The following is a 23,575-nucleotide window of genomic DNA, read 5'->3' on the forward strand; positions in this document are numbered from 1 at the left end:
CACAACAGGAATCTGATATTTCTTACCAAGGCAATTTGAAGCATCAACTTGTTCTTTCAAAAAATCAACACACATTTTCTTCACAGGTTCAATCTGATATTGGTTTGCTGCATCCAACAAAGACTGAACATTGTTGCTATTCACGGAAATTCTGCAAATAAGTTAGAGGGAATATTAGTTACCCATGATTTTTTATTATTTAAATGTTACTGTAGAACGTATCCTAATAGCCCCTGAAATTAAACACAAAATTAAACTTTCAGTCCTTGAATCAGTATGGCACAGGATACTCAAACTCTTCCATCCTTGCGGTTTTTCATTTTGAAGAATTTGTAGTGCAACCATTTGTTACAACAATGCTTTGCCATGGCAGATACCAACATTACTTCTCTAAAATAAAAATAATCCTTCTTAACTCACCTAGCAGTATAAGCAAATTCCACAAGTTGTTCAATAATATCAGGTTCAGCATCTTTGAGTTCTACTTCAAAGGACTTTGATTCAAGCATGTTAGCTACAATGAAGAGAAGAAACATAAATGGCATCTGTAATACCACAAGTTTGACTGAGGAACCACGGCATTCCAGGCCATGTTAAATATGGAGAAAAATAACAGGACAGTTCTCTCTGGAAGAAAATACCCCAGCAAGCCCAACATTCCTACAGTAAATGCAAATTAATTCTCCACACAAGATGTGCCTTAAATTAAGCTAAGAAAACAGTGAATTAGTGTACTTTTTTTTAATTTAAAGACCATATTAACAGAAACATAAAACTAGATTTTGTTTTCTTCCCAAGCTCATAAAATAGTACTAAGTAGAGGAAGTAGGAGTTGGACCCAGTTCTCAACACCAAATCCAGGGTTCTTTCTAGCACAATATGCTATATCTATTTTTTTTTTAAGTTTAACTTGCTGGCTAAAATATTATGAAATTTATCTGTTTCTTTGTCTTTCCACCTGAGGTTAAAAAGAAAGCGCTGGGCTTTTTTTTGAGATAGAGTCTCGCTCTGACGCCCAGGTTGGAGTGCAGTGGCGCGATCTCGGCTCACTGCAACCTCCACCTCAACCCTGGGCTTTTAAGTTGACGCTATACCTCCATCTATAAAGGCATCAGGCCTTTATGTCTAATGAAAGGACATTTTTTCCTTTGGTTATCAGCTGGCTACTTTTTCAGTCTCTTCACTGTTCTGCAGCCTTAAGTTCTTAACTGCTTTAAAAATTAGAAAAATGACATATTCTCTTTTAGATTTTACTTCATTCTCATAGAAGAAATAATGGCATGTTTTACCTTAAGATACTTACTTGTGAACATTAAGTTAAAAAAATGACTTGCTGCAGCAAGAACAACACGATGAGCAGGTATCTTTCTTTCCTGGACCATGAGGATCACGTCACACAACGTTTTCTAATCAAAGAAAAAATACATAAAATAAAAAGAGGCTCACTAGCCTAGCTTGGCAATACATATTAAAAAGGTGCTTGCCAAATGCTTTATCTCTTTTTTCTATTTAAAGCCAATCTTTTTTCAGCACAGCATTTCTTTGAAGACATGTTTAGGAAGGACTTACAGAGTTGCTGCCATGTAGTATGAAAATTTTGCACTGAGTTGTCCAACAGTCAAGAGGAAAGAAAACGTTCCTCATAATCAGAAACAAGTCTACTAACCCTTCCGAGAAGTCTTTTTTTTTTTTTTTTCTGACACAGATTCTAAGACATTTCTCATGGTAAGCTTTTCTGGGGGAAATTAAATGACATCATGGCAGTGCCCCTGATAGTTTTTCAAATACAGCAATTAGTTTTTATATGATTTGTTTTCCATTATTTATCCTTGATGAAATTGAGAACACACACTGCATTTCCTAAGAAAGTAGCATTCACAGATCTAACTTGAAACAGAAACAGCTCAGAATACAGAGAGGAGATGAACTAAATGTCCTTTCAGCAATCTTTTCTTAAATAACACTTCTCTCAAATGTACTTCTGATAGAAGCTGGATAGCAGCCAGTTTTAAATTGTGATTTCTGACCAAGGTCAAAATAGTATCACTATAAGCTGCTTAAAGAAGGCAGCTCTGAGTAAATACTTAATTCAAATGTGGGGAAAATGGAATAATAAAGAAAAAAATTTAAGGCTTACTCAAACACTTATAAATGATTATCAAGAAAAATAAATGTCCTTTTTGCCAAATCCAATCTTAATTTCTTAACGAAGTTAAAGATAAAATATAGAGGTTAGGCTTACAGAAAACTTGGTGCATACAATGTGTTAAACACTGTCCTAGGCACTGGGAATATGAGACAAATAACATATTCAGAGTAAAAAAAAAATCGCTTACAAATCTAAGATTGGCTTCATAGCTCAGAGGATTTGCATTTTGCAAATTTTAAGTATTTTATTAAAACTGTTAATATAGTTTCTGATAGATAAATCCCTGTTATTTCTTACTGTATTATTTTGTGAAGATAAATCAAAATAAATAATAATGATGTTTATAATGAGAGAGAAAATAAGCCTCAAATAGCAGGCTAGGAAATGAACAAAATTTCACTTTTACCACTTATTTGAAGATTTTCAAATAAGGCCTACTACTGACTATTGCTAAAAACTTATATACAGGTTAATAGCTAAAGCTGTTTTTATTCTCATAGTGTCTTGAAGTTTTAAATTTTATTTCTTTTCATTTGGGGAGGGAATACAGAGGCAGATGTCTTAGGTGATTTTGCTACATACTACACCAAAAAATACCAAGTAGCAGAACCAAGTTAACTATTTGGTTACCACCAAAAAACAAGTGATCAATTTGCCTTGGAGGTCGAGGGAGGGAGAGAAGGAGAGGGAGAAAGGGGTGGGGAGTGAAGAATAAAGATGATAAAGCATCAAGCAAATCAGATTACATCAGATCATCAGGGAGAAATCTATGGCTAGTGATGGAACTTCTGTGAAACATAGGGTTAAACCAAAATACAGCAAAAACATCTCCAAGGCATACTCAACAACAGAGTTTAAAAGTAGAATGACTTTCTAGGCACTGAAGGAGGTTGAAGAAATGTAGATCATTGTAGAGCAACTGAGTTTTAGTCTAAGATTAATGGCCAGCTGGATATTAATGGTTTGAGGGGTGGGGAGAATAAGTCGGAAGAGTCTTTTGTATCCAAATGGTACATTTATTTGCCTGTACTACAATAGACTGATAATTTCCAATAAGAGATGGGATTGCTGGGCGCGGTGGCTCATGCCTGTAATCCCAGCACCTTGGGAGGCTGAGGCGGGTGGATCACAAGGTCAGGAGATCGAGACCATCCTGGCTAACACAGTGAAATCCCGCCTCTACTAAAAATGCAAAAAATTAGCCGGGCATGGTGGTGGGCGCCTGTAGTCCCAGCTACTCGGGAGACTGAGGTAGGAGAATGGCGTGAACCCAGGAGGTGGAGCTTGCAGTGAGCAGAGATCGAGCCACTGCACTCCAGCCTGGGTGACAGAGAGAGACTCTGTCTCAAAAAATAAATAAATAAATAAATAAATAATAAAAAAGAGATGGGACTGACCTATAGTGAAAGGCCCCTCCTGTTATCAATAAGCGAAAGAAAGGTATATCCACAAACAAGAAATGGGAGCTGGGTGTGGTTGCTCACACCTGCAATCCTAGCATTTTGGGAGGCCAAGGCAGGTGGATTGCTTAAGCCTAGGAATTCGAGACCAGCCTGGGCAACATGATGAAACTCTATCTCTGTAAAAAAAAAAAAATGCAAAAATTAGCCAGGCATAGTGGTGTGTGCCTATAGTCCCAGTGACTGGGGGTGGGGGTGGTGCTGAGGTAAGAGGATCACTTGAGCCCCGGAGGTGGAGGTTGCAGTGAGTTGTGATTGCATCACTGTACTCCAGTGATATTATAACAAAGAGACATCTGCACCCCCATGTTTACTGCAGCACTATGCACAACAGCCAAGATACAGACTCAACCTAGGTGTCCAATGATAGATGAATTGATAAAGAAAATGTGGTATATATACACCATGGAATACTATTCAGCCATAGCAAAGAATGAAATCCTGTCTTTCACGGCAATGTGGATGGAAATGGAAGACATTATGTTAGTTGAAATAAACTAGGAACAGAAAGTTAAATGCTACATGTTCTCACTCATATGTGTATATCCAAGTAAAAAGCAGAAAAGAAGACACTAGAGGCTGGAAAGGGTAGAGGGAAGGCAGTGGGGGAAAGGAGGGATAGAGAGGTTTGTTAAAGGACATAAAATTACAGTTAGATGGGAGGAAAAAGTTCTAGTATTCTATATCACTGTAGGATGACTATAGTTAACAGTAATAGATTCAGGCTGGGAGCAGTGGGTTACACCTGTAATCCCAGCACTTTGGTAGGCTAAGGCAGAATTGCTTGAAGCCAGGAGCTCAAGGCCAGCCTAGGCAACATAGTGAGACCCTGACTCTACTAAAAATAAAAAATTAGCCAGGTATGGTGGCACATGCCTGTAGTCCCAGCTACTTGGGAGGTTGAAATGGGAAGATCACTTGAGCCCAGTAGTTTGAGGTTGCACTGAGCATGATCATGCCACTGCACTCCAGCCTGGGTGACAGAGCAAGACCCTGTCTCTAATAAAATAACAAAAAATCAACAGCAGACATCACATGTAATGGGAAACATCAGACATGTTCTCATTTCAATCTTGAAACAAGGTATATGGGGCTGGGTGTGGTGACTCATGCCTGTAATCCCAAGCACTTTGGGAGGCTGAGGTGGGCAGATGGCTTGATCTCAGGAGTTCAAGGTCAGCCTGGGCAACATGGTAAAACCCATCTCTACCAAAAATACAAAAATGTAGCCAGGTGTGGTGGCACGCATTTGTGGTCCCAGCTACTTGGGAGGCGGAGGTGGGAGGATCGCTTGAGCCCAGGGGCGAAAGGCTTCCATGAGCTGAGATTGTGCCATGGCACTCCAGCCGGGGTGAGAGAGTGAGACTCAGTCAAAAATAAAATAAAATAAATAAAATAATAATAAAATAAAACAAACTACGTATACAAATCCTTGTCATTACTATTATTCAACCTTGCTCTGGAAATCTTAGCCAAATTAGTAAAAAGATAAAGATAAATCAATTTACACTTATAGAAATAACAAGAAAAGTCAGTAAAATGGCCAGACACAAATAAGATAAATATGGAAATGCAATTAACTATCTTGTATGAGAAATAAGCCGTAAAGAAACACAAATGAGAAAAAAATCCCAAGGCACAGAAGCAACAAAATAATTAAATATTGAGAAACAAAAAAAAAATGTGAGGGATCTTCATTAAGTGGCAATTTGATATATGATAAAGATACCATTTCAAAAATGTAGTGGGAAGGTGGAGAACAGGACATGTTTAGGGCAGTGAAACTATTCTGTAGGATCTTGTAATGGTGGATATGTGTCATTATACGTTTGTCAAAACCTTAACATGTACAACACAGAGTGAACCCTAATGTAAACTATGAATGTTAATAATATGTAACAACATTGGGGGTTGGGCACAGTGGCTCACCCCTGTAATCCCAGCACTTTGGGAGGCCGAGACGGATGGATCACTTGAGGCCAGGAGTTTGAGACCAGCCTGGCCAACATGGCGAAACCCTGTCTCTACTAAAAATACAAAAACTAGCTGGACATGGTGGTGCCCGCCTGCAATCCCAGCTACTCAGGAGGCTGAGGCATGAGAATCACTTGAACCCAGGAGGCAGAGGTTGCAGTGAGCAGAGATCTTGCCACTACATTCCAGCCTAGACAACAGAGCGAGATTCTGTCTCAAAAAAAAAAAAAAAAAAGTAACAATATTGACTCATCAATTGTAACAAACATACCACATGAATGCAACATGTTAATGATAAGGGTAACTGTAGAGAAGGAGGTGAGGGAATAAATGTAAATACTGCACTTTCTGCTCAATTTTTCTTTTTCTTTTTTGTGACAGGGTCTTCTCTATCATCCAAGCTGGAGTGCAGTGATGCAATCTCGGCTTACTGCAGCCTCGAACTCCTGGGCTCAAGTGATCCTCACCCCCTGTCCTCCCAAGTAGCTGGGACCACAGGCACGTGCCACCATGCCTGGCTAATTTTTTATCTTTTGTAGAGACGAGGTCTCACTGTGTTGCCCAGGCTGGTTTCCAACTCCCGGATTAAAGTGATCTCACTACCTTGGCCTCTCAAAGTATAGGGATTACAGGTACAAGCTACCTCACCTGGCTCAAATTTTCTATGAAGTTAAAACTGCTCTTAAAAAAAAAAGTCTATTAAATAATGTGGTAAGAGATCAGATAATCAAAATTGATATTGAGATAACTTAATCATTTAGGGAACCATTAGATTCCTCACTCATAATATACTCCCTCTTCCCCTGGGAAGGTAAGTACTAGAAGGAAGTTTCAGTCTCCATCCATCACATGTGGAAGAGTGAATACAGGATGAACAAGAGTGTAGCAGAGGTCACTGACAACACAGAGCCAGGCATTGTGGCTCATTCTTCTTTCCTAGGTCTGCCCCAAAAGTGGGACATCAATCATTGGGGCAGGCTTGCCCCTCTGGCAAGAGAGGACTGTTCCTGCTCATCAGTTGCTCTGCCTCAGACTGGGTAGGTAAGTTGAGTTTAGGAAAGAAAGAACAGAAAGCCCAATTTAATGCTTAGGTCAATGTCCTATAGTTAGAACTAGTAGTGACGGGTCCTCAAATATGTATGCATAGATACTCAACACATCATAGAGAAAGAAACTTTGGTGCTGCTTTAGTGCCTACAAGATTTGGGGGCTTTTACAGGAAGAATCCTTTGGTTCTAGGAAAGGTTAACCTCAGAAGAGGCAGACATTTTAGGCATCTGTTGGTATCATGACCTTTTGCTCTCTATCAAGTTTACCACATGGGATTACAAAAGGCAGCTGGGTCCATGTAAGCGCTAAAGCACTGTATGAAGATTAGCTTTTAATCACACGTGCTGTCATTAGTAAGAGGCATGCAGTCAACTGCCCCACGTTCTATTCTTTGTTATATCCCAAGGAGGAGACTGAGGAATGACTAACCTTTAGATTTATGTGGCTTGTCAAGAAGGTTCTGCAATCAGTCCCTCCCAGCATGATATCAAATTGGCATTGAGTATAAACCCCTGAGCAGATTGTAGATTCAACTATAGCTGGGTGGTAGATTTAAGTCACTGAAAATATAAAGGGAAATGAAGCCCTTATTAGATGGGGTAAATAATTTTCTTGGATTAGTTACTAGAAAAGCCTCAATAAAGCAATAGTAAATGCAAAGGCTAAGAAACATTAAAAAGACTTCTCTAGAAATCACATTTGTCAGAAAAGCAATGAAAAACAGGACTGAACTTAAACACACATATTAGAATAAGGCAAGTGGGATAGTGAAGGAAAAACAAAAGAAGATACCTAGACTAAGCAGAAGGAAAAGAGGGACTGCCTTCCTCAAGGGAAACATATACCAGGTCAGGCCGAACAGCTTTGCAAAGGAAAGGAGACTTTGGCATAATTGCCCTTTAAGAGATGGGACTAAGAAAAAAAAAAAAAAAGCTATTTTTGTTGTTATTTATTCAAGGAAAGTGTTATGGACCAAACAGGAATAGAAGAAGAGAAGTAAGAATTCAGGAGTATATTAAAACGGTTCTCTCAGAAAGGCCTGGATCAGCACTTTGGGAGCCAAGGCATGTGGATCACCTGAGGTCAGGAGTTCAAGACCAGCCTGGCCAACATGGCAAAACCCTGACTCTACTAAAAACACAAAAATTAGCCAGGCTTGGTAGCACGCATCTGTAATAGCAGCTACTCGGGAGGCTGAGGCAGGAGAATCACTTGAACCTGGGAGGCAGAGGTTGCAGTGAACTGAGATCATGCCACTGCACTCCAGCCTGGGTGACAGAGCGAGACTTGATCTCAAAAAAAAAAAAAAAAAAAAGCCTGGATCTAGGAAAATTTTATGATTCCTCTTAATGCTAAAGATATTAAGAGAAAATTAGAGGACTTCCCTTAAAGAATAGGACAACTATAATAGGCCATTACAATTAAGTTCAGACAGATTTGAAAAGGAGGAAGATCAGCAAGAGTATTTCTTGCATTATTAAGTAATTTTCAAGTTGATATTGCTGGGAAGACAGGTGTGATATTTGCTATATGGCATATGGTATATAGTGGAACTGAGAAGTTTGTGGAACTAAGACTCTAAGGGAGAGTACTAGATCACATTAAAGTAAGGCAAATAACCCAAAAGTAGTCCGGCTCTAAGTTATATGCTGGACATCCCCACAATTAGAATTACCTTTCTGAGATTAGTGAAGGCTGGCAGTACCTGAACTAATTCTGAACACATGTGCTCTCTTATTTTCCACTAGGGGAAGCTCTGTAGGAAATGCATTAGAGGAATAAGTATGTAAGCAAAACAAACAGCAAAATCATAAGGAAAAGAAAAAGAAAGGTATTCTAATCTAAAAGGGTCAGCTACCTGATGTAGAAAGGAAAAGATCCAACTTAAGCAGGTTAACAAGTCAGCTGAGGCTGCCTGAAAGAACAGATGTACCACAGAGGAAAATGCAACACTAGAGACATAGCCCATTTTGACACCAATAGGTAACAGAAAGGAACATGTCTGCACTGCTGCTGAGTTTGCAAGGCCTAGAAAATTCAAATACTGAGGAAAAGCAAGGTTTTTAGGAGCATGCTGTAAGGGCCATATTGGTCCCTGTGGGACCACAGGTCTTAAAGGAATGTTAAAGGCCATTCTCCAGCTGAAACAAATGGAGAGGAAAGGAGGACAAACCCCTCCAAGAGACAGGATTCATAGATATAAGGAATTTCACAGCATGACAGGATCTTAATGGGCACACAAAGGTGCAGAACAATCAGGAAGCTCAGAATTTTAAGGAATGCAAGGCCACAAACTGGTCTGCAGAACTGCTGGCTACAAATGTGAATCACTCTTCTCTCAAAAATGAGAGAAGCTTTGTCATTAGATAGAACTCAATCATTTCAGTATCAGGTTGCCAGGAACACAGGGTTCAAAAAAGATGTCAAAATTAAGCTTTAAATGTGCAGGATGGACAATAGGGAAAGAAGGGAAACTCTATGATACCTGATAGCTGAGTATTATCACCCTGGCAAATTTCTAACAATTGTCCAAGACAAAGAATGAGTCCTGGCCATGTGTGGTGGCTCATGCCGGTAATCCCAGCACTTTGGGAGGCTGAGGAGGGCAGATCACGAGGTCAGGAGATCAAGGCCATCCTGGCTAACATGGTGAAACCCTGTCTCTACTAAAAATACAAAAAATTAGCCAGTGTGGTGGCGTGCACCTGTAGTCCCAGCTACTCGGGGGGCTGAGGCAGGAGAATTGCTTGAATCCAGGAGGCAGAGGTTGCAGTGAGCTGAGATCACGCCACTGCACTCCAGCCTGGGCTACAGAGCAAGATTCCATCTCAAAAAAAAAAAAAAAAAAAAAAGAATGAGTCCTATGCCACAGAAGCATCAATATATATGGAAGAAATCTCTTCTATAGATGGTAAACAGTGCCCCTATAAGCATGGAAGATTCCCCCCAACTGAGTTTAGCCTAGAGTCTGTAGTTTATAGAAAGCTGATTCAGACTGGCAAGCCAAAAGCCAAGATTGTTATGTTTTATTTGAAAACCCTCTGTTCCCCAGAAACCAAAGTTTATACTCTGTTTTTGGCTGTGAAAAATAATGTGGGTTAGGATTGTATAAATAACATGTCAACATCTGGGCTGTTTGGTATAGAGATGAGAGATCTTCTTGTATCAATCCTAGGGACGTTCTGACATACTGGAAAAGTGTGGCATCAACTACCTCGAAATTGGAGAAAGTCAGCTTTGGAGGTGCTAAGCTAACTAAATCCATTCCAATGGAAGCTAGCCCACATTGCAGCTGCTGAAGAAGCTACCCTGACTGTACCCAAACACTCAAGCAAATGCTTTCTGGCTGACTAAACTGAACAGTATAAGAAACCAGGGTGAGCACATATTTGGAATTCAACTGCCTTTCATTTTAATTCAGAGGAAGAACATAGATGTTGGAATTTAATCATGAGAGGGCTCATAACAGTCAGATTTGGGAGATTTTGTGTTGCTAATACAGAATTATACAGAGTGCTTTAGGCTGTCATTTGGTTCACCATAGAACATCTAGAGAGCTATGAATGACACCTCGGCTTAGAAAAATTTGAGATGGGAAATAGAAGTGAATAACTGCCAGCCTGTAGTATCTCAAGGCCTGGTGTTAATAGTTATCCACCCATTTCAAAGCATTCTTGGGTAAAAATTTTAAAAACCTCTTAAGCTGGTCTTCAGAGGATACAAAAAAGAACAGTTATTGGTAGAGGAAAATAGCCACATAAGCACTGAAGATAAAGCATTCCCTGAGGTAGTAAGAAAATAGCCCAAAAGACAAGGCAAACTTGGAAAAAATAACTTATAGCTACTTGGTCCAGCTACTTTGTGCTGGAGGTTTGCGGCGGGGCTTTGGTGCCTGAATTCTATCATTCAGCCCACTGAGATTCTCAACTCAGGTTGTTTATATAAGGAAGGATCAATAACCAAATAAGACATAACAAGATGCACTTTTGACTGAAGGGCAAGTACTTGTTAATCTCCCATATGCAGTGCTTCTCTCATAAAAGAAAGTTGGAAAATGAAGCTTTGCTTGATAAGCCAACCTTTAAATTGCCCCTACATATCCCAATAATCTAAATTTTGGAATCTGCACAGTCATATGTCCTACATGGGAAAAATGAAAGAGATGGCTTGGCCCAAACGCAGCTTATGGAGTCCATCATAACACATACCTTATCTGTCCTACTCAGCAGATGGAGTCCTTAAATACAACAAGGTAGCTCTCAACAGAGTAACTTTACCATTAATAAAACAGCAGTGTCTTCAGTTCCAACTTAATTAGATTAGCTACTCCTCTCTCGTTTGACAAAGTGAGGAAGTGAGACAGATACGAGCTCAAGATGCCTCATTTCCTTTCAGCTTCTTACATTCGTGCTTTTTGAGCTTCTTTTTTATGTAGCAGCATTCTCAAATAAGCTAATCTAATATAATTTATATAGACAGAATGGTCTCTCTGTAGCAAGAATTAACAGCCTGGCAACCAAAAAATGGAAGAGGCTCCCTTCAATATTTTGGTTTTTTTTTTTTTTTTTTTTTGAGACAGAGTTTCGCTCTTGTTACCCAGGCTGGAGTGCAATGGCACGATCTTGGCTCATGGCAACTTCCGCCTCCTGGGTTCAAGCGATTCTCCTGCCTCAGCCTCTTGAGTAGCTGGGATTACAGGAATGCGTCATCCAGCTAAGTTTTGTATTTTTAGTAGAGACGGGGGTTTCACCATGTTGGCCAGGCTGGTTGCAAGCTCCTGGCCTCAAATGATCTGTCCACCCCAGCCTCCCAAAGTGCTGGGATTACAAGCATGAGCCACCGTGCCTGGCCCGGCTCCCTTCAATATTATACTTAATGATTCACTTACAAATATTTTGCTTCTAATCTCAGCAATTAGTCTTTCTGCTAGTGGGTTCTGTTAGTTTAGAGATTTGGAGGCCCAAAAGAAAAGTGATTCAACCAAGTGATAGAAAAATGTTTCCACAGGATTGAAAGTTAAGACTGTGACCTGCCTATATTAGCCTCCTAATTTTTACCTCCTCATCAGGTAAAAAGAACAAAAGATAGGGCTTTGAAGGCTAGCTTAATATTCAACATAAGTTCATGACAACCTCAAAAGAATCTTCAAAAATACTGACAGCCATAATACCATTTCTATTCTTTGCAAAGACCACTTTCCTCAACCTCCAGCTTTGCCTTCTTCCTTCTTCATTTTAGCAGATAATCTTTTTCTTTCTTTTCTTTTCTTTTTTTTTTTTTATAGAAAAGAGAAGTCACTTGATAGAAACTCCTTCATTTTTCTGATTTCAAACACACCTACTATCAATCCCTTCCTCCTTCCCACTTTTATGGAAGAGGAACTGCCCCCCACCCCTGTCTAAGATTAACCACATTTGCTTTGGATCTCATCTCAGGAATTATCTATTAATTACCCACTCTGTCTCATATACATTCAACCTGTACATCTCTTTTTCTCACTAGTTTTTAAAGACATCTATATCTTTCCCATTTAAACAAATAAAACCCAGCAACCTTCGTTTGACTCCCTCTCCCTTCAAGGCCAAATTTCTCAAAACAGCTGCCTGAATTTCCTCATATTCTACTCACTTCAGCTTACATTAATCGGACTCCCATTTGTCTCCCCATCAAAATAAGTCTTACTACAGTCAACAAACCACTCTGTGTTGCTATGTCCTACAAGTATTTTTAGTTTTAATCTTATTCTGACCTTTTATCAGCTTCAAAAATTGCAGTCCTCCTCTGAACACAGTGCTTTAGACCATTTGGCCATTCTGACTTTCTGTGATCCTCCTCCTGGGAAGGAGAAACAATTTCTTACCAATTTTCAAAACTCTCCATTTTTCTCCTATTCTTCTGGTGACTCCTTTGTTATCTCCTCCATAGGCCCATTTCCTATCCTTTATTCTGGACTCTTGACTCTTCACAGCTTCAATGAAGAAGTTATCTTCTACGTGCAGATAATTCACAAATGTATACATCTAACCCACAACTTTCTAGACCTGTCAACCTGTCATATATACTTGTGTCCCAATGATATCACAAACTAAACACATCTAAAACACAAATTATAATCCTTTTCCCAATGCCTTGCTCCTTTTCCAATACCTCCTTTCTCAGTGAATAGTGTCATCATCCATTTCGTTATGCATTCCAGAACCCTAGAGATCATAAGTGACACCTTATGCTGAATCCCTCAACATCCAATCAAGTACCAGCATCACAACACAAATAGCTAACACTTATTGAGATGTTACTTGTTATCAGGTCGTATTTTAAGTTATCTTAATTTGGTTACCTAATTTAGTTACCTAATTTAGTTATCACAACTACATATGGTAGTTATCATCACCAAGTCCTGTTGATTTTATTATCTTTTTAATCTATCACCTTTTCTTCATTAATGTTGCTTGTGGCTGCCACTGTCATCACCTCAGTCCAAAGGACCATCATGTCTCACTGGACTACTACAGCTTCCTATTTGGTCTGCCAACAACCACTCGGAAAACTCTTTAATTCATTTACCATAGAGCAGTAAGTTTTTTTTTTTTTTTTTTTTTTTTTGATAGAGTCTCACTCTGTCTCCAGGCTGGAATGCAATGGCGCAATCTTGGCTCACGGCAACCTCTGCCTCCCAGGTTCAAGCAATTCTCCTGCCTCAGTCTTGTGAGTAGCTTGGACTACAGGCACGTGACACTATGCGTGGCTAATTTTTTGAAGTTTTAGTAGAGATGGGGTTTCACCATGTTTGCCAGGCTGGTCTCAAACTCCTGACCTCAGCCTCCCAAAGTGCTGGGATTACAGGTGTGAGCCATTGTGCCAGGCCGTCATCTTTTTTAAAGAGGAAAACACCCCACCTCTACAAACATGCATGCACATGCACACAAACATGCACACACAGATTTTAGAATAAGGGCAAATCGCCTAACTTGAGTTATGAAGCTATGCATGGGCAGGTCCCTAGCTACTTCACCAGTTTCATCTAGAACCATTGTCCTCCTTATGTTCTGTGCTCCAATTACACTGACCTTTAATCAGTCTCAAACTTGCCATTCTATAATAAAGTAGGTCTCCAACTCAGAGCCTCTGAATATGTTGTTCCCTCTACTTGAGTCACTCTTCCCTTTTCTCTTTACCTAGTTAACACCTACTCTTATTTCAGCTCTCAATGACCACTTCCTTAGAGAAAACTTCCTGATGGTCAAATTACCCACCCATATGCCCTCATTGTACCATGTTATTCTCTTGTGTAATACCTATCACTGTTGCAATATTACATTTATTTGTGTGATTACTTGATTAATGTCTTGCTTTTCTACTAGACTATAAACCACATGAGGATTGGGACTGTCAGGGTTTGCTTATCACTGCAACCCCAGAATCTTGCAAAATGTCTAGCATACAGTGGGTTGTCAATAAGTATTCATTTCAATGAATGAGCTTGCAAGCCAAATTGAACTAGAGGAATAAATAAATAGTGACTAAGAAAACGTAGTGAATTTACCCAACTTCTCATTTTAATGGGGGGAGAGAAGTATTTACAGGGGTACGTTGATTAAACCCATTAAGAATGGGTTTGCTGGTTGGTTGGTTCAAAAGTTGGAGAGGTTAAAACAAGCTTAAGTGCCAATAGCAAGAATCCAGCAAAGAAGAAAAGTTAAAGATGCTCAACAAAGATGGAATAACCAACAGTATAATACTTCTGAGAAACCCAGCATCCAGGAAGCCAAAGCCTAGGTAGAAGTACTGGCCTTAGAAAAAGAAGCAGCATCTCCATTGTAGCAGGATAAGAAGAGAAAAGGGAAAGTGTCAAAATAGGTTTATAGATCTGGTGGTAGAAAGTGAAAAGGTAGATAGTTCTAGACTAATGACTTCTATTTATCTATGATGTCAAAAGAGGGTGATCTGCTGAAAGTGAGGATCTATAGAAAGGACTCAGATTGGAGGAAAATAGTAAAACAAAAAGATTGCTCACCGGCACTGATAGTCTAGTGGAAATTAGTGGCCAAGCACTTACTTGGCAGAAGTTGCCCAATAATGAGATATTTTCCAGCTGTGCTTGGAGCCGTGCATGAAGAAGGTAATCAGTCATCAGTACTGAAGTTTGCCAGATGGACATGAAAAAGGGACAGAGGGTCAAGAAAGCTGGGGCACTGGAGAGACAGTGGAGTGACAATAGCTTCTAAGCTGGACAGACAGAAAAAAACAGAAAACAGTAAAGTACAGGAAAAAGAATACAAAGGTCTGGATGACTGGAGTTGTCAATGAAAGTTAAGAGAATTAAATGAGACAAAGCATGTAAAACATTCTGCAAAGTGGCTGGAACAGAGTTATAAGGGCTCAAGAAGTCTTATTATTATCAAGGGTTTAACACTAAAGGTTTAGATTATTCACAAGAGAACCTAAAGATAATGACATGTAGTAATTTACAGTCAGACAGATAAGAATACAGACGCAAAGTCATTTTAGCCAGCAGGTGAGCCCAGTTAACTGCCCAGTACCTAATTGTCAAATCAGCTTTGTAGTTCTCTCACATAACTCTCAATAAGGAATTTAACATAAGCTTTCAAGTTCCAATTACGCTTTAATTCATTTAATGTGGAGAAACTACAAACTATGTTGGTACTCAGGAAGGTCTTAAAACATCTTCCTCCAATGTTAAGAGACTCCTGGACTTCATTAACACAAAAGAAGAGTATGGCAACAGCAATGTACATGTGCAATAGTGATTGTGACCCAGACCTGCCTTGTAAAGCTTCTATTTTACATATCAGGTAATAACATTAATCTAAGCAAAAAGTTAAAGAAATACATGAAAAAGTACTCAGTCCAATTAAATAAGATGCCACCCAGTTAGAATTGCTAAAGTGATAAGACTGACAACATCAAGTGATGGCAAGGATGCGGAGCAAAAGCCTCTCTCACACACAACTGGCAGAAGCATAACATGGTACAATCACTTTGGAAAATACGTGACAATATCTTTTAAAGCTGAAGGTGATATAGCTTATGACTCAAAAATTCTTGTTTGGTATTTCCCAACACAAATATTAATATATACATATGCATACCAAAAGGTATGTACAAAGTGTACAAAAATGTTCAAAGTAATACTAGTCTTAATAGTCCCAAACTAGAAATAACCCAAATGTCCATAATGATAGAATGGATAAATTGTGCTATATTCATTCAACGGGATACTATATACCACAAGGATGAAGTAGTGCTACACAAAGCACAGAATAATCTCACAAACAATGTTGGCTTTAAGAAATCAAAACACAAGAGTTTATGCCATATGATTACATTTATTTAAGTTCAAAAACAGGAAAACCCCACCTTTTGCCAATGTGCTGCAGACTTTCATGAATGCACCACACACCAAAGACAGAACAAAGAGCTCCTCTTAATAACAGGGGCGCACAGTGCCCTTAGAAGGTGGTATGGCATTTATCAATGGATGCTTCTGCCCTAACTTCTATGGTTACAGAAGTTAGAATAGTTGTTACTACTGTGGGGTTAGTGACTGAAAAGGGCATAAGGGGTACCTCTGGAGTACTGGTCATGTTCTAGTCTTGTTGGTGGGATGTGCACTTTGTAATAATTGAGTTGTACATTTATGATTTGTGCCCTCTTTTATGTATCCCATACTTCACTGGAGAGTTTACTTAGAAACAAAAGGCTAGAAATGACAAAAACAATGTAGGCAAAGGCTTTAGAAGAAGCTGAGGCTGCTGGCTCTGCAGAAGCCCCTTTTGCCTCGATGTATAGAATTGGCCACTATGCTATAGAGAGATGGAATGACCTAAATCATGTTATCTAAAATAACAAAATGAAATAATGAGACAGCAGGGATTGGAACTGAAGTATGCTAATCTCACAATGTTCTGAAATTTTTGAAGGAATGTTTCTGGATGTTTACAGAGGGGTCCTTGTCATCTAAGCACTCATTATCCTGATCCTTAAAGCAATGAGATTGTAAAGGGATGCAAAAGTAGTCATAACACAAAAATATTTACTGAAGAACAAGAGCACTTATAAAGTTGGTCCTCGCTCAAACATTCCTCCTCTGGCTCAGGCCAGCTACTGTTTCTGCCAATTCCCATCAACTGCCCTTGTCAGTCATTCTTGGTGAATTATTTCCTGTGTTATGATGTTAAACAGGACAATACAATATAACCATAATGTAAATCAATTGCAAAGTGAAACTGCACATCTTGCAAAAGATGCATGATTCCATGAAGTTGATAAAAGTGCTATCGGAGAACTGTTTGAATCACATGCCAAACCACTGACAAAAGGAGAACCTGGCAGATTAAGGTCAGTTAATCATTGTGGAGGGGATCCCTGGTTGTTCACCAAGTAACCATTTTTTCCTTCCTACTCAGTAACAGAACCCTGATTTTTCAGTGACTGTATTTCTATTGTAACAGTAAATAAGTGATGTTAATATACTCCAAAGCTAGGAAATGTGAGTCAATTTTTAAATCCAAAGAGCTAAATGGACAGTCTCAGATAATCCTCTCCTCCTCAAGTAAATATTTGCTACTGCAACCCAGTTGCACCCTATCTATTTAGGGATTGAGGCAATGCTTTACCATGCTATGATCCACGAATGAAAACATATTTGAGGGAGTGGGAGGGAACCTAATGAGTCTTCAACAAGTTTAAGCACTGGTAAACTATGTTCAACTACCATTACAGGCAGGCAATAGCTAAATGCACCAGCAATTTGAAGTCTGTGGTATTGTAGATACAATAAGGTTTACATGAAAGGAACATGAATTTGAAAATAGATACATGGAAGTAAGTCGCACGAATTAACGAATTCAGACATCCACAGCACTTCAGCACAAAGGCCAGGAAAGATTTGAAAGCATTCCCGTAGACTGCACTAGTGCACTGTAGCAGGAGCTGGTGAACAAAGACAAGATCCCTGCAGTCAGCGTTTGCTTATAGAAACCAGAAGTTAATATCTTCATAAAAATCTTAAATTCCTCTACTGTTGCCCATATTCCCAGAACCACTAGACAAAGCAAACTAGGTTTTGCAGTTACACACAACTCACATCCTGCTTTGTCCTCTTGAAATAGGATCCCAGTCAACAAAACCCAAACATTCCCACAAATCTCCTTAGATGTGTATTATCTATAAATAAAGCTTACAGAAAGGAAAAAGTGACTTTCTATGCTTATCGGTATAGATGTTATGGAATTAAAAATAATAATAATAAAGCCTCTTTGGTTCACCTTCGCCAGCGTTAAAATCCGTTCTTTTCATAACCCACCTTTCGCCGATGTGCTGCAGACTTTCATGAATGCACCACACACCAAAGACAGAACAAAGAGCTCCTCTTAATAACAGGGGCGCACAGTGCCCTTAGAAGATGGCATGGTATTTATCGATGGCTGCTTCTGCTCTAAATTAACACGTACAGGAGGACGTTTTCAACTAGCTCCACCGGGGAAACACTGGAGGGGGCGGGGATCCTTATTTAAGAGCAGCTGATTTCAGGCCAGCAACTCTCCTCCCTTTGGGGGCTTCGGTTTGGGCTATGCCAATGGGTTTCTTCACACAAGATCTCACGACACTTTAAAACGGCTCGCCGGTGGAAGAATCCTCGCCTCACAAAGAGATAACTAGGGCAGAGCTGTTACACAACCGATACCCGACGGCGAAAGCCAGCCCGAGGAGTCCCCCAGGAGTCTGACTTGGGAGCTACATCCTCCGCAGGCGAGAAGCACTTTTGCTCGAGAATTGTTTTACGCGCCCCTCTACCAACTGCGGACTCGCCTGCGAAAATGGAAGAAGGGGCGAGGACCGAGGAAGAGGGGCGCGATCCACAGGGCGCGGGGTTCGACGCCGGGAGCCAGGGACCCGAGCCCCGGACCACCTCCCACCGTCGTCCGTCACTCCCACAGAGGCGGTACCTGTTTCCGCATGTTATTCATGACGCCCATGAAACCCGCCAACAATTTAGCTTCTTCCCGAGCAGCAAGTTTCTTCTCTGTCTTCTTCTTGCTGTTCTTCTCCACCCCGGAGGCTGCCATCCTCCCTCAGCTCGGTTCACGCCCGGGACTCGCCGGGCCGGGCGAGGGGTCGCACTCTCTGGGCACACTGGGGATTCTATCGACCAAACACGGCGATCGGAACTGCGGCTGCAGCACCCAGCTCTGGAACGCGCGACAGGCGGCGGTGGCTCGGCCACTGCCGAAAGACAAGGCCGGGCGGCCCCCTCAGGAGCGCTCAGGGAGCGACGCTGCCAGCTGGGCTGCGTCCCCGGGCAGAACCCGAGTCCGGCCGAGGAGCCTGCGCACTTCGCGCAAGGAGGCGGGGGCCCTTTGAGGGGAGTCAGGGGCGGGGCCTCGAACGTCACAGTGGCGCGCCGCTCCGAGCAATGTGACTGCAGGCAAAGGTGCGGCTGGGTGCTTTGTCGCTGTCCCGCGCTGAGTGAATTTTGCCTCGGAGCTGGTCCGAGGTCGCGCCTGCCCTTCTGTGTGCCCAAGGCAGATTTCCAGGTTTCGGTTACGTGATTATCTTTTTGTTTTTTGATAATAGGGCGGTGGAACATGCAAAGGTGTCTCCCATCAGTGTAAGGCTTCATAGGAACAGGGTCGGTGTTCAGTGCAGTATCTGAGCCTGGTGTATGGTAGGCGCTCAGTAGATATTAAATGATGAAAGGATGTTACTGCACGTTAAAGTCTTGTTACACCGAGTACAAGATTTATTTTCATGGGATTCATAAAGCAACAGCACACAGTCACGTGCTGTCTCCTTGGCGTGCAGTGAGTGTCTGCCTAACTAGGCTGGCTTACTATGTGTTCACAACTGAAATCAGTTGTCAGTCAGTTCTAGAAATCTTCAGTTAGGCTTCTCTAAGTGTTTTTACGGTAACACGGAACTCAATCACAGCCCTCATGGAAATGCTTTTTGTAACCATATTCTTTCTAGTGTATAGTAATATACAGGATTATTTGAAATTGTACATTAATGTTATGAAAACTTTATATTTCATTGGTTTTCCTCCTCAGTCTATATAGGACTGTATAGAGACCTATTTTATGTAAAATAATTTACACTATTGAGGCTTTTTTTTTTTTTTTTGAGGCAGGGTCTCTGCCCTGTCACCCAGGCTGGGGGTGCAATGCAGTGGCTTGAAGCCTCAGAACTCCTGGGCTCAAGCAATCCTCCCATCTCAGCCTCCCAAGTAGCTGGGATTACAGGCGTGCAACACAACTCTGGGCTAATTTTTAATTTTAAAATTTTGTTGTTGGTGGTGGTGTTGGTGGTGGTGGAGAAGAGGTCACACTATGTTGCCCAGGCTTGTCTTGAGCTCCTGGCGTTACGCAATCCTCCCACCTAGGCCTCCCAAAGTGCTGGGATTACAGGAATGAGCCGCCAGTCTTGGCCCACAGTATACTTTTCTTGTTGGGGACAAACAACATAACATAATCCAGATGAAAGAGCAAACTGTATATATGCCTCAATTTTTACAAAAGAGTAAGATATTTATGTCTCTGTACACTTTATCTTTCTTCTTTTAATCTAGAGGTTCTCAGATGTGCCTCTATTTTAACTAGTTGATTTGGGGATTTAAGGTGAACTCTGGCAATAGGAATAATTTATTGTTAATAAAATTAGAAATGAGAAAATTTTTCATTCAGTTTATTAAATGACCCAGGACACTGAAGAAAAACAGAATAACTTTTTTTTTCTTTTTTTTAATCGAAAAGAAGTAGAAATCTGTCTTCTAACTCGAAGGCCTTGAGAGATGAAGGATCCGTGATTCAAAGGCAGAAATGTAGGTGATGAAAAAGAATGCTGTTCTGCAATAAAGCAAAAAAGAAACAAGGAACAGCATCCTTAGTGCTTGGTGTTAGAACAGTCTTTTTACATATTGCTGAATATAAAACATCAAAGTTCATGGAAGAGCCATAGGATTCAGAACTCAAAGAGACCACAGAGATTATACAGTACAGGGGTTAAGCATGAGACTGCCTGGATGCAAAATCAAGCATCTCAACTTTCTAGTTGTGCAACTTTGGACAAATTGCTTAACTTCTGTTATGCCTCAGTCTCCTTATCTGTGAAAATAGAACCTACCACATGGAACTGCCATAAAGATTATAAAAATGCTTAGAGGGGTGCCAGCACAAGACCCTTAAAATTACTTTACTGAGTTAATAATACACATATACCTCAGAGATATTTCAGGTTCTGTTCCAGACCACCACATAAAGTAAATATCGCAGTAAAGTGAGTCACACAAATTTTTTGGTTTCCCAAAACATATGCAAGTTATGTTTACACTATACTGTAGTCTGTTAAGTGTGCAATAATACTGTATCTGCAAAAGCAATGCACATATCTCAATTAAAAAGTACTTTGTTGCTAAAAATTGCTAATGATCATCTAAGCCTTTGCAAGTTGCAAGTTTTAAATTTATTTTTATTTTTACTTTTATAACAGATGGAGTCTTGCTGTGTTCTCCAGGATTGAGTACAGTGGCTATTCACAGATGTGATCATAGTATCCTACAGCCTCAAACTCCTGAGGTCAAGCAGTCCTCCTGCTTCAGCCTCCTAAGGAGCTGGGACTACAGGCCCATACCACCATGCCCACTAGATTCACAGTCAGTTTGCTTGTGGAAGGTCTTGCCTCAATGTTGATAGCTGCTGACTGATTAGGGTCAGGTTGCTGACTGATCAGAATGGTAGTTTCTGAATGTTGGGAGTGTTTATGGCAATTTCTTAAAATAAGACAACAATGAAGTTTGCTGCATTGATTGACTCCCTTTCACAAAGGATTTCTCCATATCATGCAATGCTGTTTGATAGCATTTTACCCATAGTAGAACTTCTTTCAAAATTGGAGTCAGTTCTCTCAAACCCTGTCTCTGCTTGATCAACTAAGTTTATGCACTGTTCTACATCCTTTGTTGTCATTTCAACAATATTTACAGAGTCTTCACCATCAGTAGATTCCTTTTCAAACAACCACTTTCTTTGCTCAGTCATAAGAAGCAACTCTTCACTCATTCAAGTTTTATCATGAGATTGCAGCAATTCAGTCACATCAAATTCCTCTTCTAATTCTAGTTGTTTTTCTATTTCCACCACATCTGCAGGTACTTTCTCCACAGAAATCTCAAACCTCTCAAAGTCATCCATGAGGGTTGGAATCAACTTCTTCCAAATTTCTGTGAATGTTGATATTTCTACCTCCTCCCAATCACAAATGTTCTTAATGGCATCTAGAATGGTGAATCTTTTCCAGAAGGTTTTCAATGTGCTTTGCCCACATCAGAAGAATCACTGTCTGTGGTAGCTCTAGCCTTATTAAATGCATATTTTAAATAATAATACCTAAAAATCAAAATAACTCCTTGATCCATGGGCTGTAGAATAGACGTTGTGTTAGCAGTCATGAAAACAACATTAATCTCCTTGTACAGCACCATTATAGCTCTTGGGTGACCATGTGCATTGTCAATGACCAGTAATATTTTGAAAGGAGACTTTTTTTTTTTTTGAGCAGTAGGTCTCAACAGTGGACTTAAAATATTCAGTAAACCGTGTTGTAAACAGATGTGCTGCCAGCTAGGCATTCTTGTTTAACTTATAGAGCACAGGCAGAGCAGATTTAGCATAATTTGTCAGGACCCTAGGATTTTTGGAATGGTAAATGGGCACTGGCTTCAACTTCAAGTCACTAACTGAATTAACTGCTAACAAGAAGGGTCAGCCTGTCCTTGAAAGTTTGAAAACAGGCATGGACTTCTCCTCTCTAGCTATGAAAGTCTTAGATGGCATCTTCTTCCAGTAGAAGTTGTTTCATCTACGTTGAAAATCTGTTGTTTGATGTAGCCACCCTCATCAAGATCTTAGCTGGATCTTCTGGATAACTTGCTACAGTTTCCACATCAGCACTTGTTGCCTTATCTTACACTTTTATGTTTTGGAGATAGTTTCTTTCCTTAAACCACATGAACTAATCTCTGCTATCTTCTAGCTTTTCTTGGGCAGCTTCCTTACTTCTTTCAGCTTTCATAGAACTGAATAGTGTTAGGATCTTGCTCTGGATTCGGTTTTGGCTTAAGGGAATGTGGTAGCTGATTTGATTTATTTAGACCACTAAAACTCTTCATATCAGCATTAAGGCTGGTTTGCTTTATTATCATTTGTGTGTTCACTGGAGTAGCACTTTAAATTTCCTCCAAGTGTGTTTGCTTTTCATTCATAACGTGGCTGTTTGGTGCCAAGCAGCCTAGCTTCCCAGTCTTGGCTTTCAACATGCCTTCCTCACTAAGCATAGTCATTTCTAGCTGTTTATTTAAAGTTAGAGATGTGCGTCTCTTCCTTTCACTTGAACACTTAGAGGCCATTGTAAGGTTATTAGTTGGCTTAATTTCAATATTGTGTCTGGAGGAATAGAGAGGCCTGGGGAGACAAAGACAAATGGGGAACAGCTGGTCATTGGAGCAGTGAGAACACATGCAACATTTATTGATTAAATTTGCTGTTTTATGGGCTCAGTTCATGGTGCTCCAAAACAATTATAATAGTAACATCAAACATCACTGGTCACAGGTCACCATAACAGATATAATGATAATGATAATAATGTTTGAAATATTGCAAGAATTACCAAAATGTGACTCAGAGACACAACAAAGTGAGCATATGCTGTTGGAAAAATGGTACCAATAGACTTGCTCCATGCAGGGTTGCCACAAACCATTAATTTGCAAAACAAACAAACAAAAAAAAGAACATGTAGTATCTGTGAAGCACAATAAAGCAAACTGCAAATAAAATGAGGTGTACCTGTCCTGTATTAACTTTGTTACTATTTAGCATTTCCCAAAATGTGTTTCTTGGAATACCACTAGTCTTATGATTCC

At 40.1% G+C, this 23,575-nt stretch overlaps 1 protein-coding gene across 3 annotated transcripts in view; it reads right to left on the reverse strand.

The window, feature by feature from the left end:
• Positions 1-18,987, reverse strand: part of KLHL7 (kelch like family member 7) — a 69,891-nt gene extending 50,904 nt beyond the window's left edge. The window contains exons 1-5 of one of the 3 annotated variants that reach the window (XM_015133867.3): positions 18,603-18,987; positions 7,063-7,193; positions 1,304-1,406; positions 421-514; positions 27-151 (exon numbers count right to left, since the gene is read on the reverse strand). In XM_015133867.3, coding sequence (XP_014989353.1) covers positions 27-151; positions 421-514; positions 1,304-1,406; positions 7,063-7,116 — 376 coding nt within the window. In that variant the 5' untranslated portion in view covers positions 7,117-7,193; positions 18,603-18,987. 3 annotated transcript variants of the gene reach the window in all.
• Between the last annotated feature and the right edge of the window lie 4,588 nt (positions 18,988-23,575).

The sequence above is a fragment of the Macaca mulatta genome, chromosome 3, assembly GCF_049350105.2.
Source record: "Macaca mulatta isolate MMU2019108-1 chromosome 3, T2T-MMU8v2.0, whole genome shotgun sequence".
In the NCBI taxonomy this organism is placed as follows: domain Eukaryota; kingdom Metazoa; phylum Chordata; class Mammalia; order Primates; family Cercopithecidae; genus Macaca; species Macaca mulatta.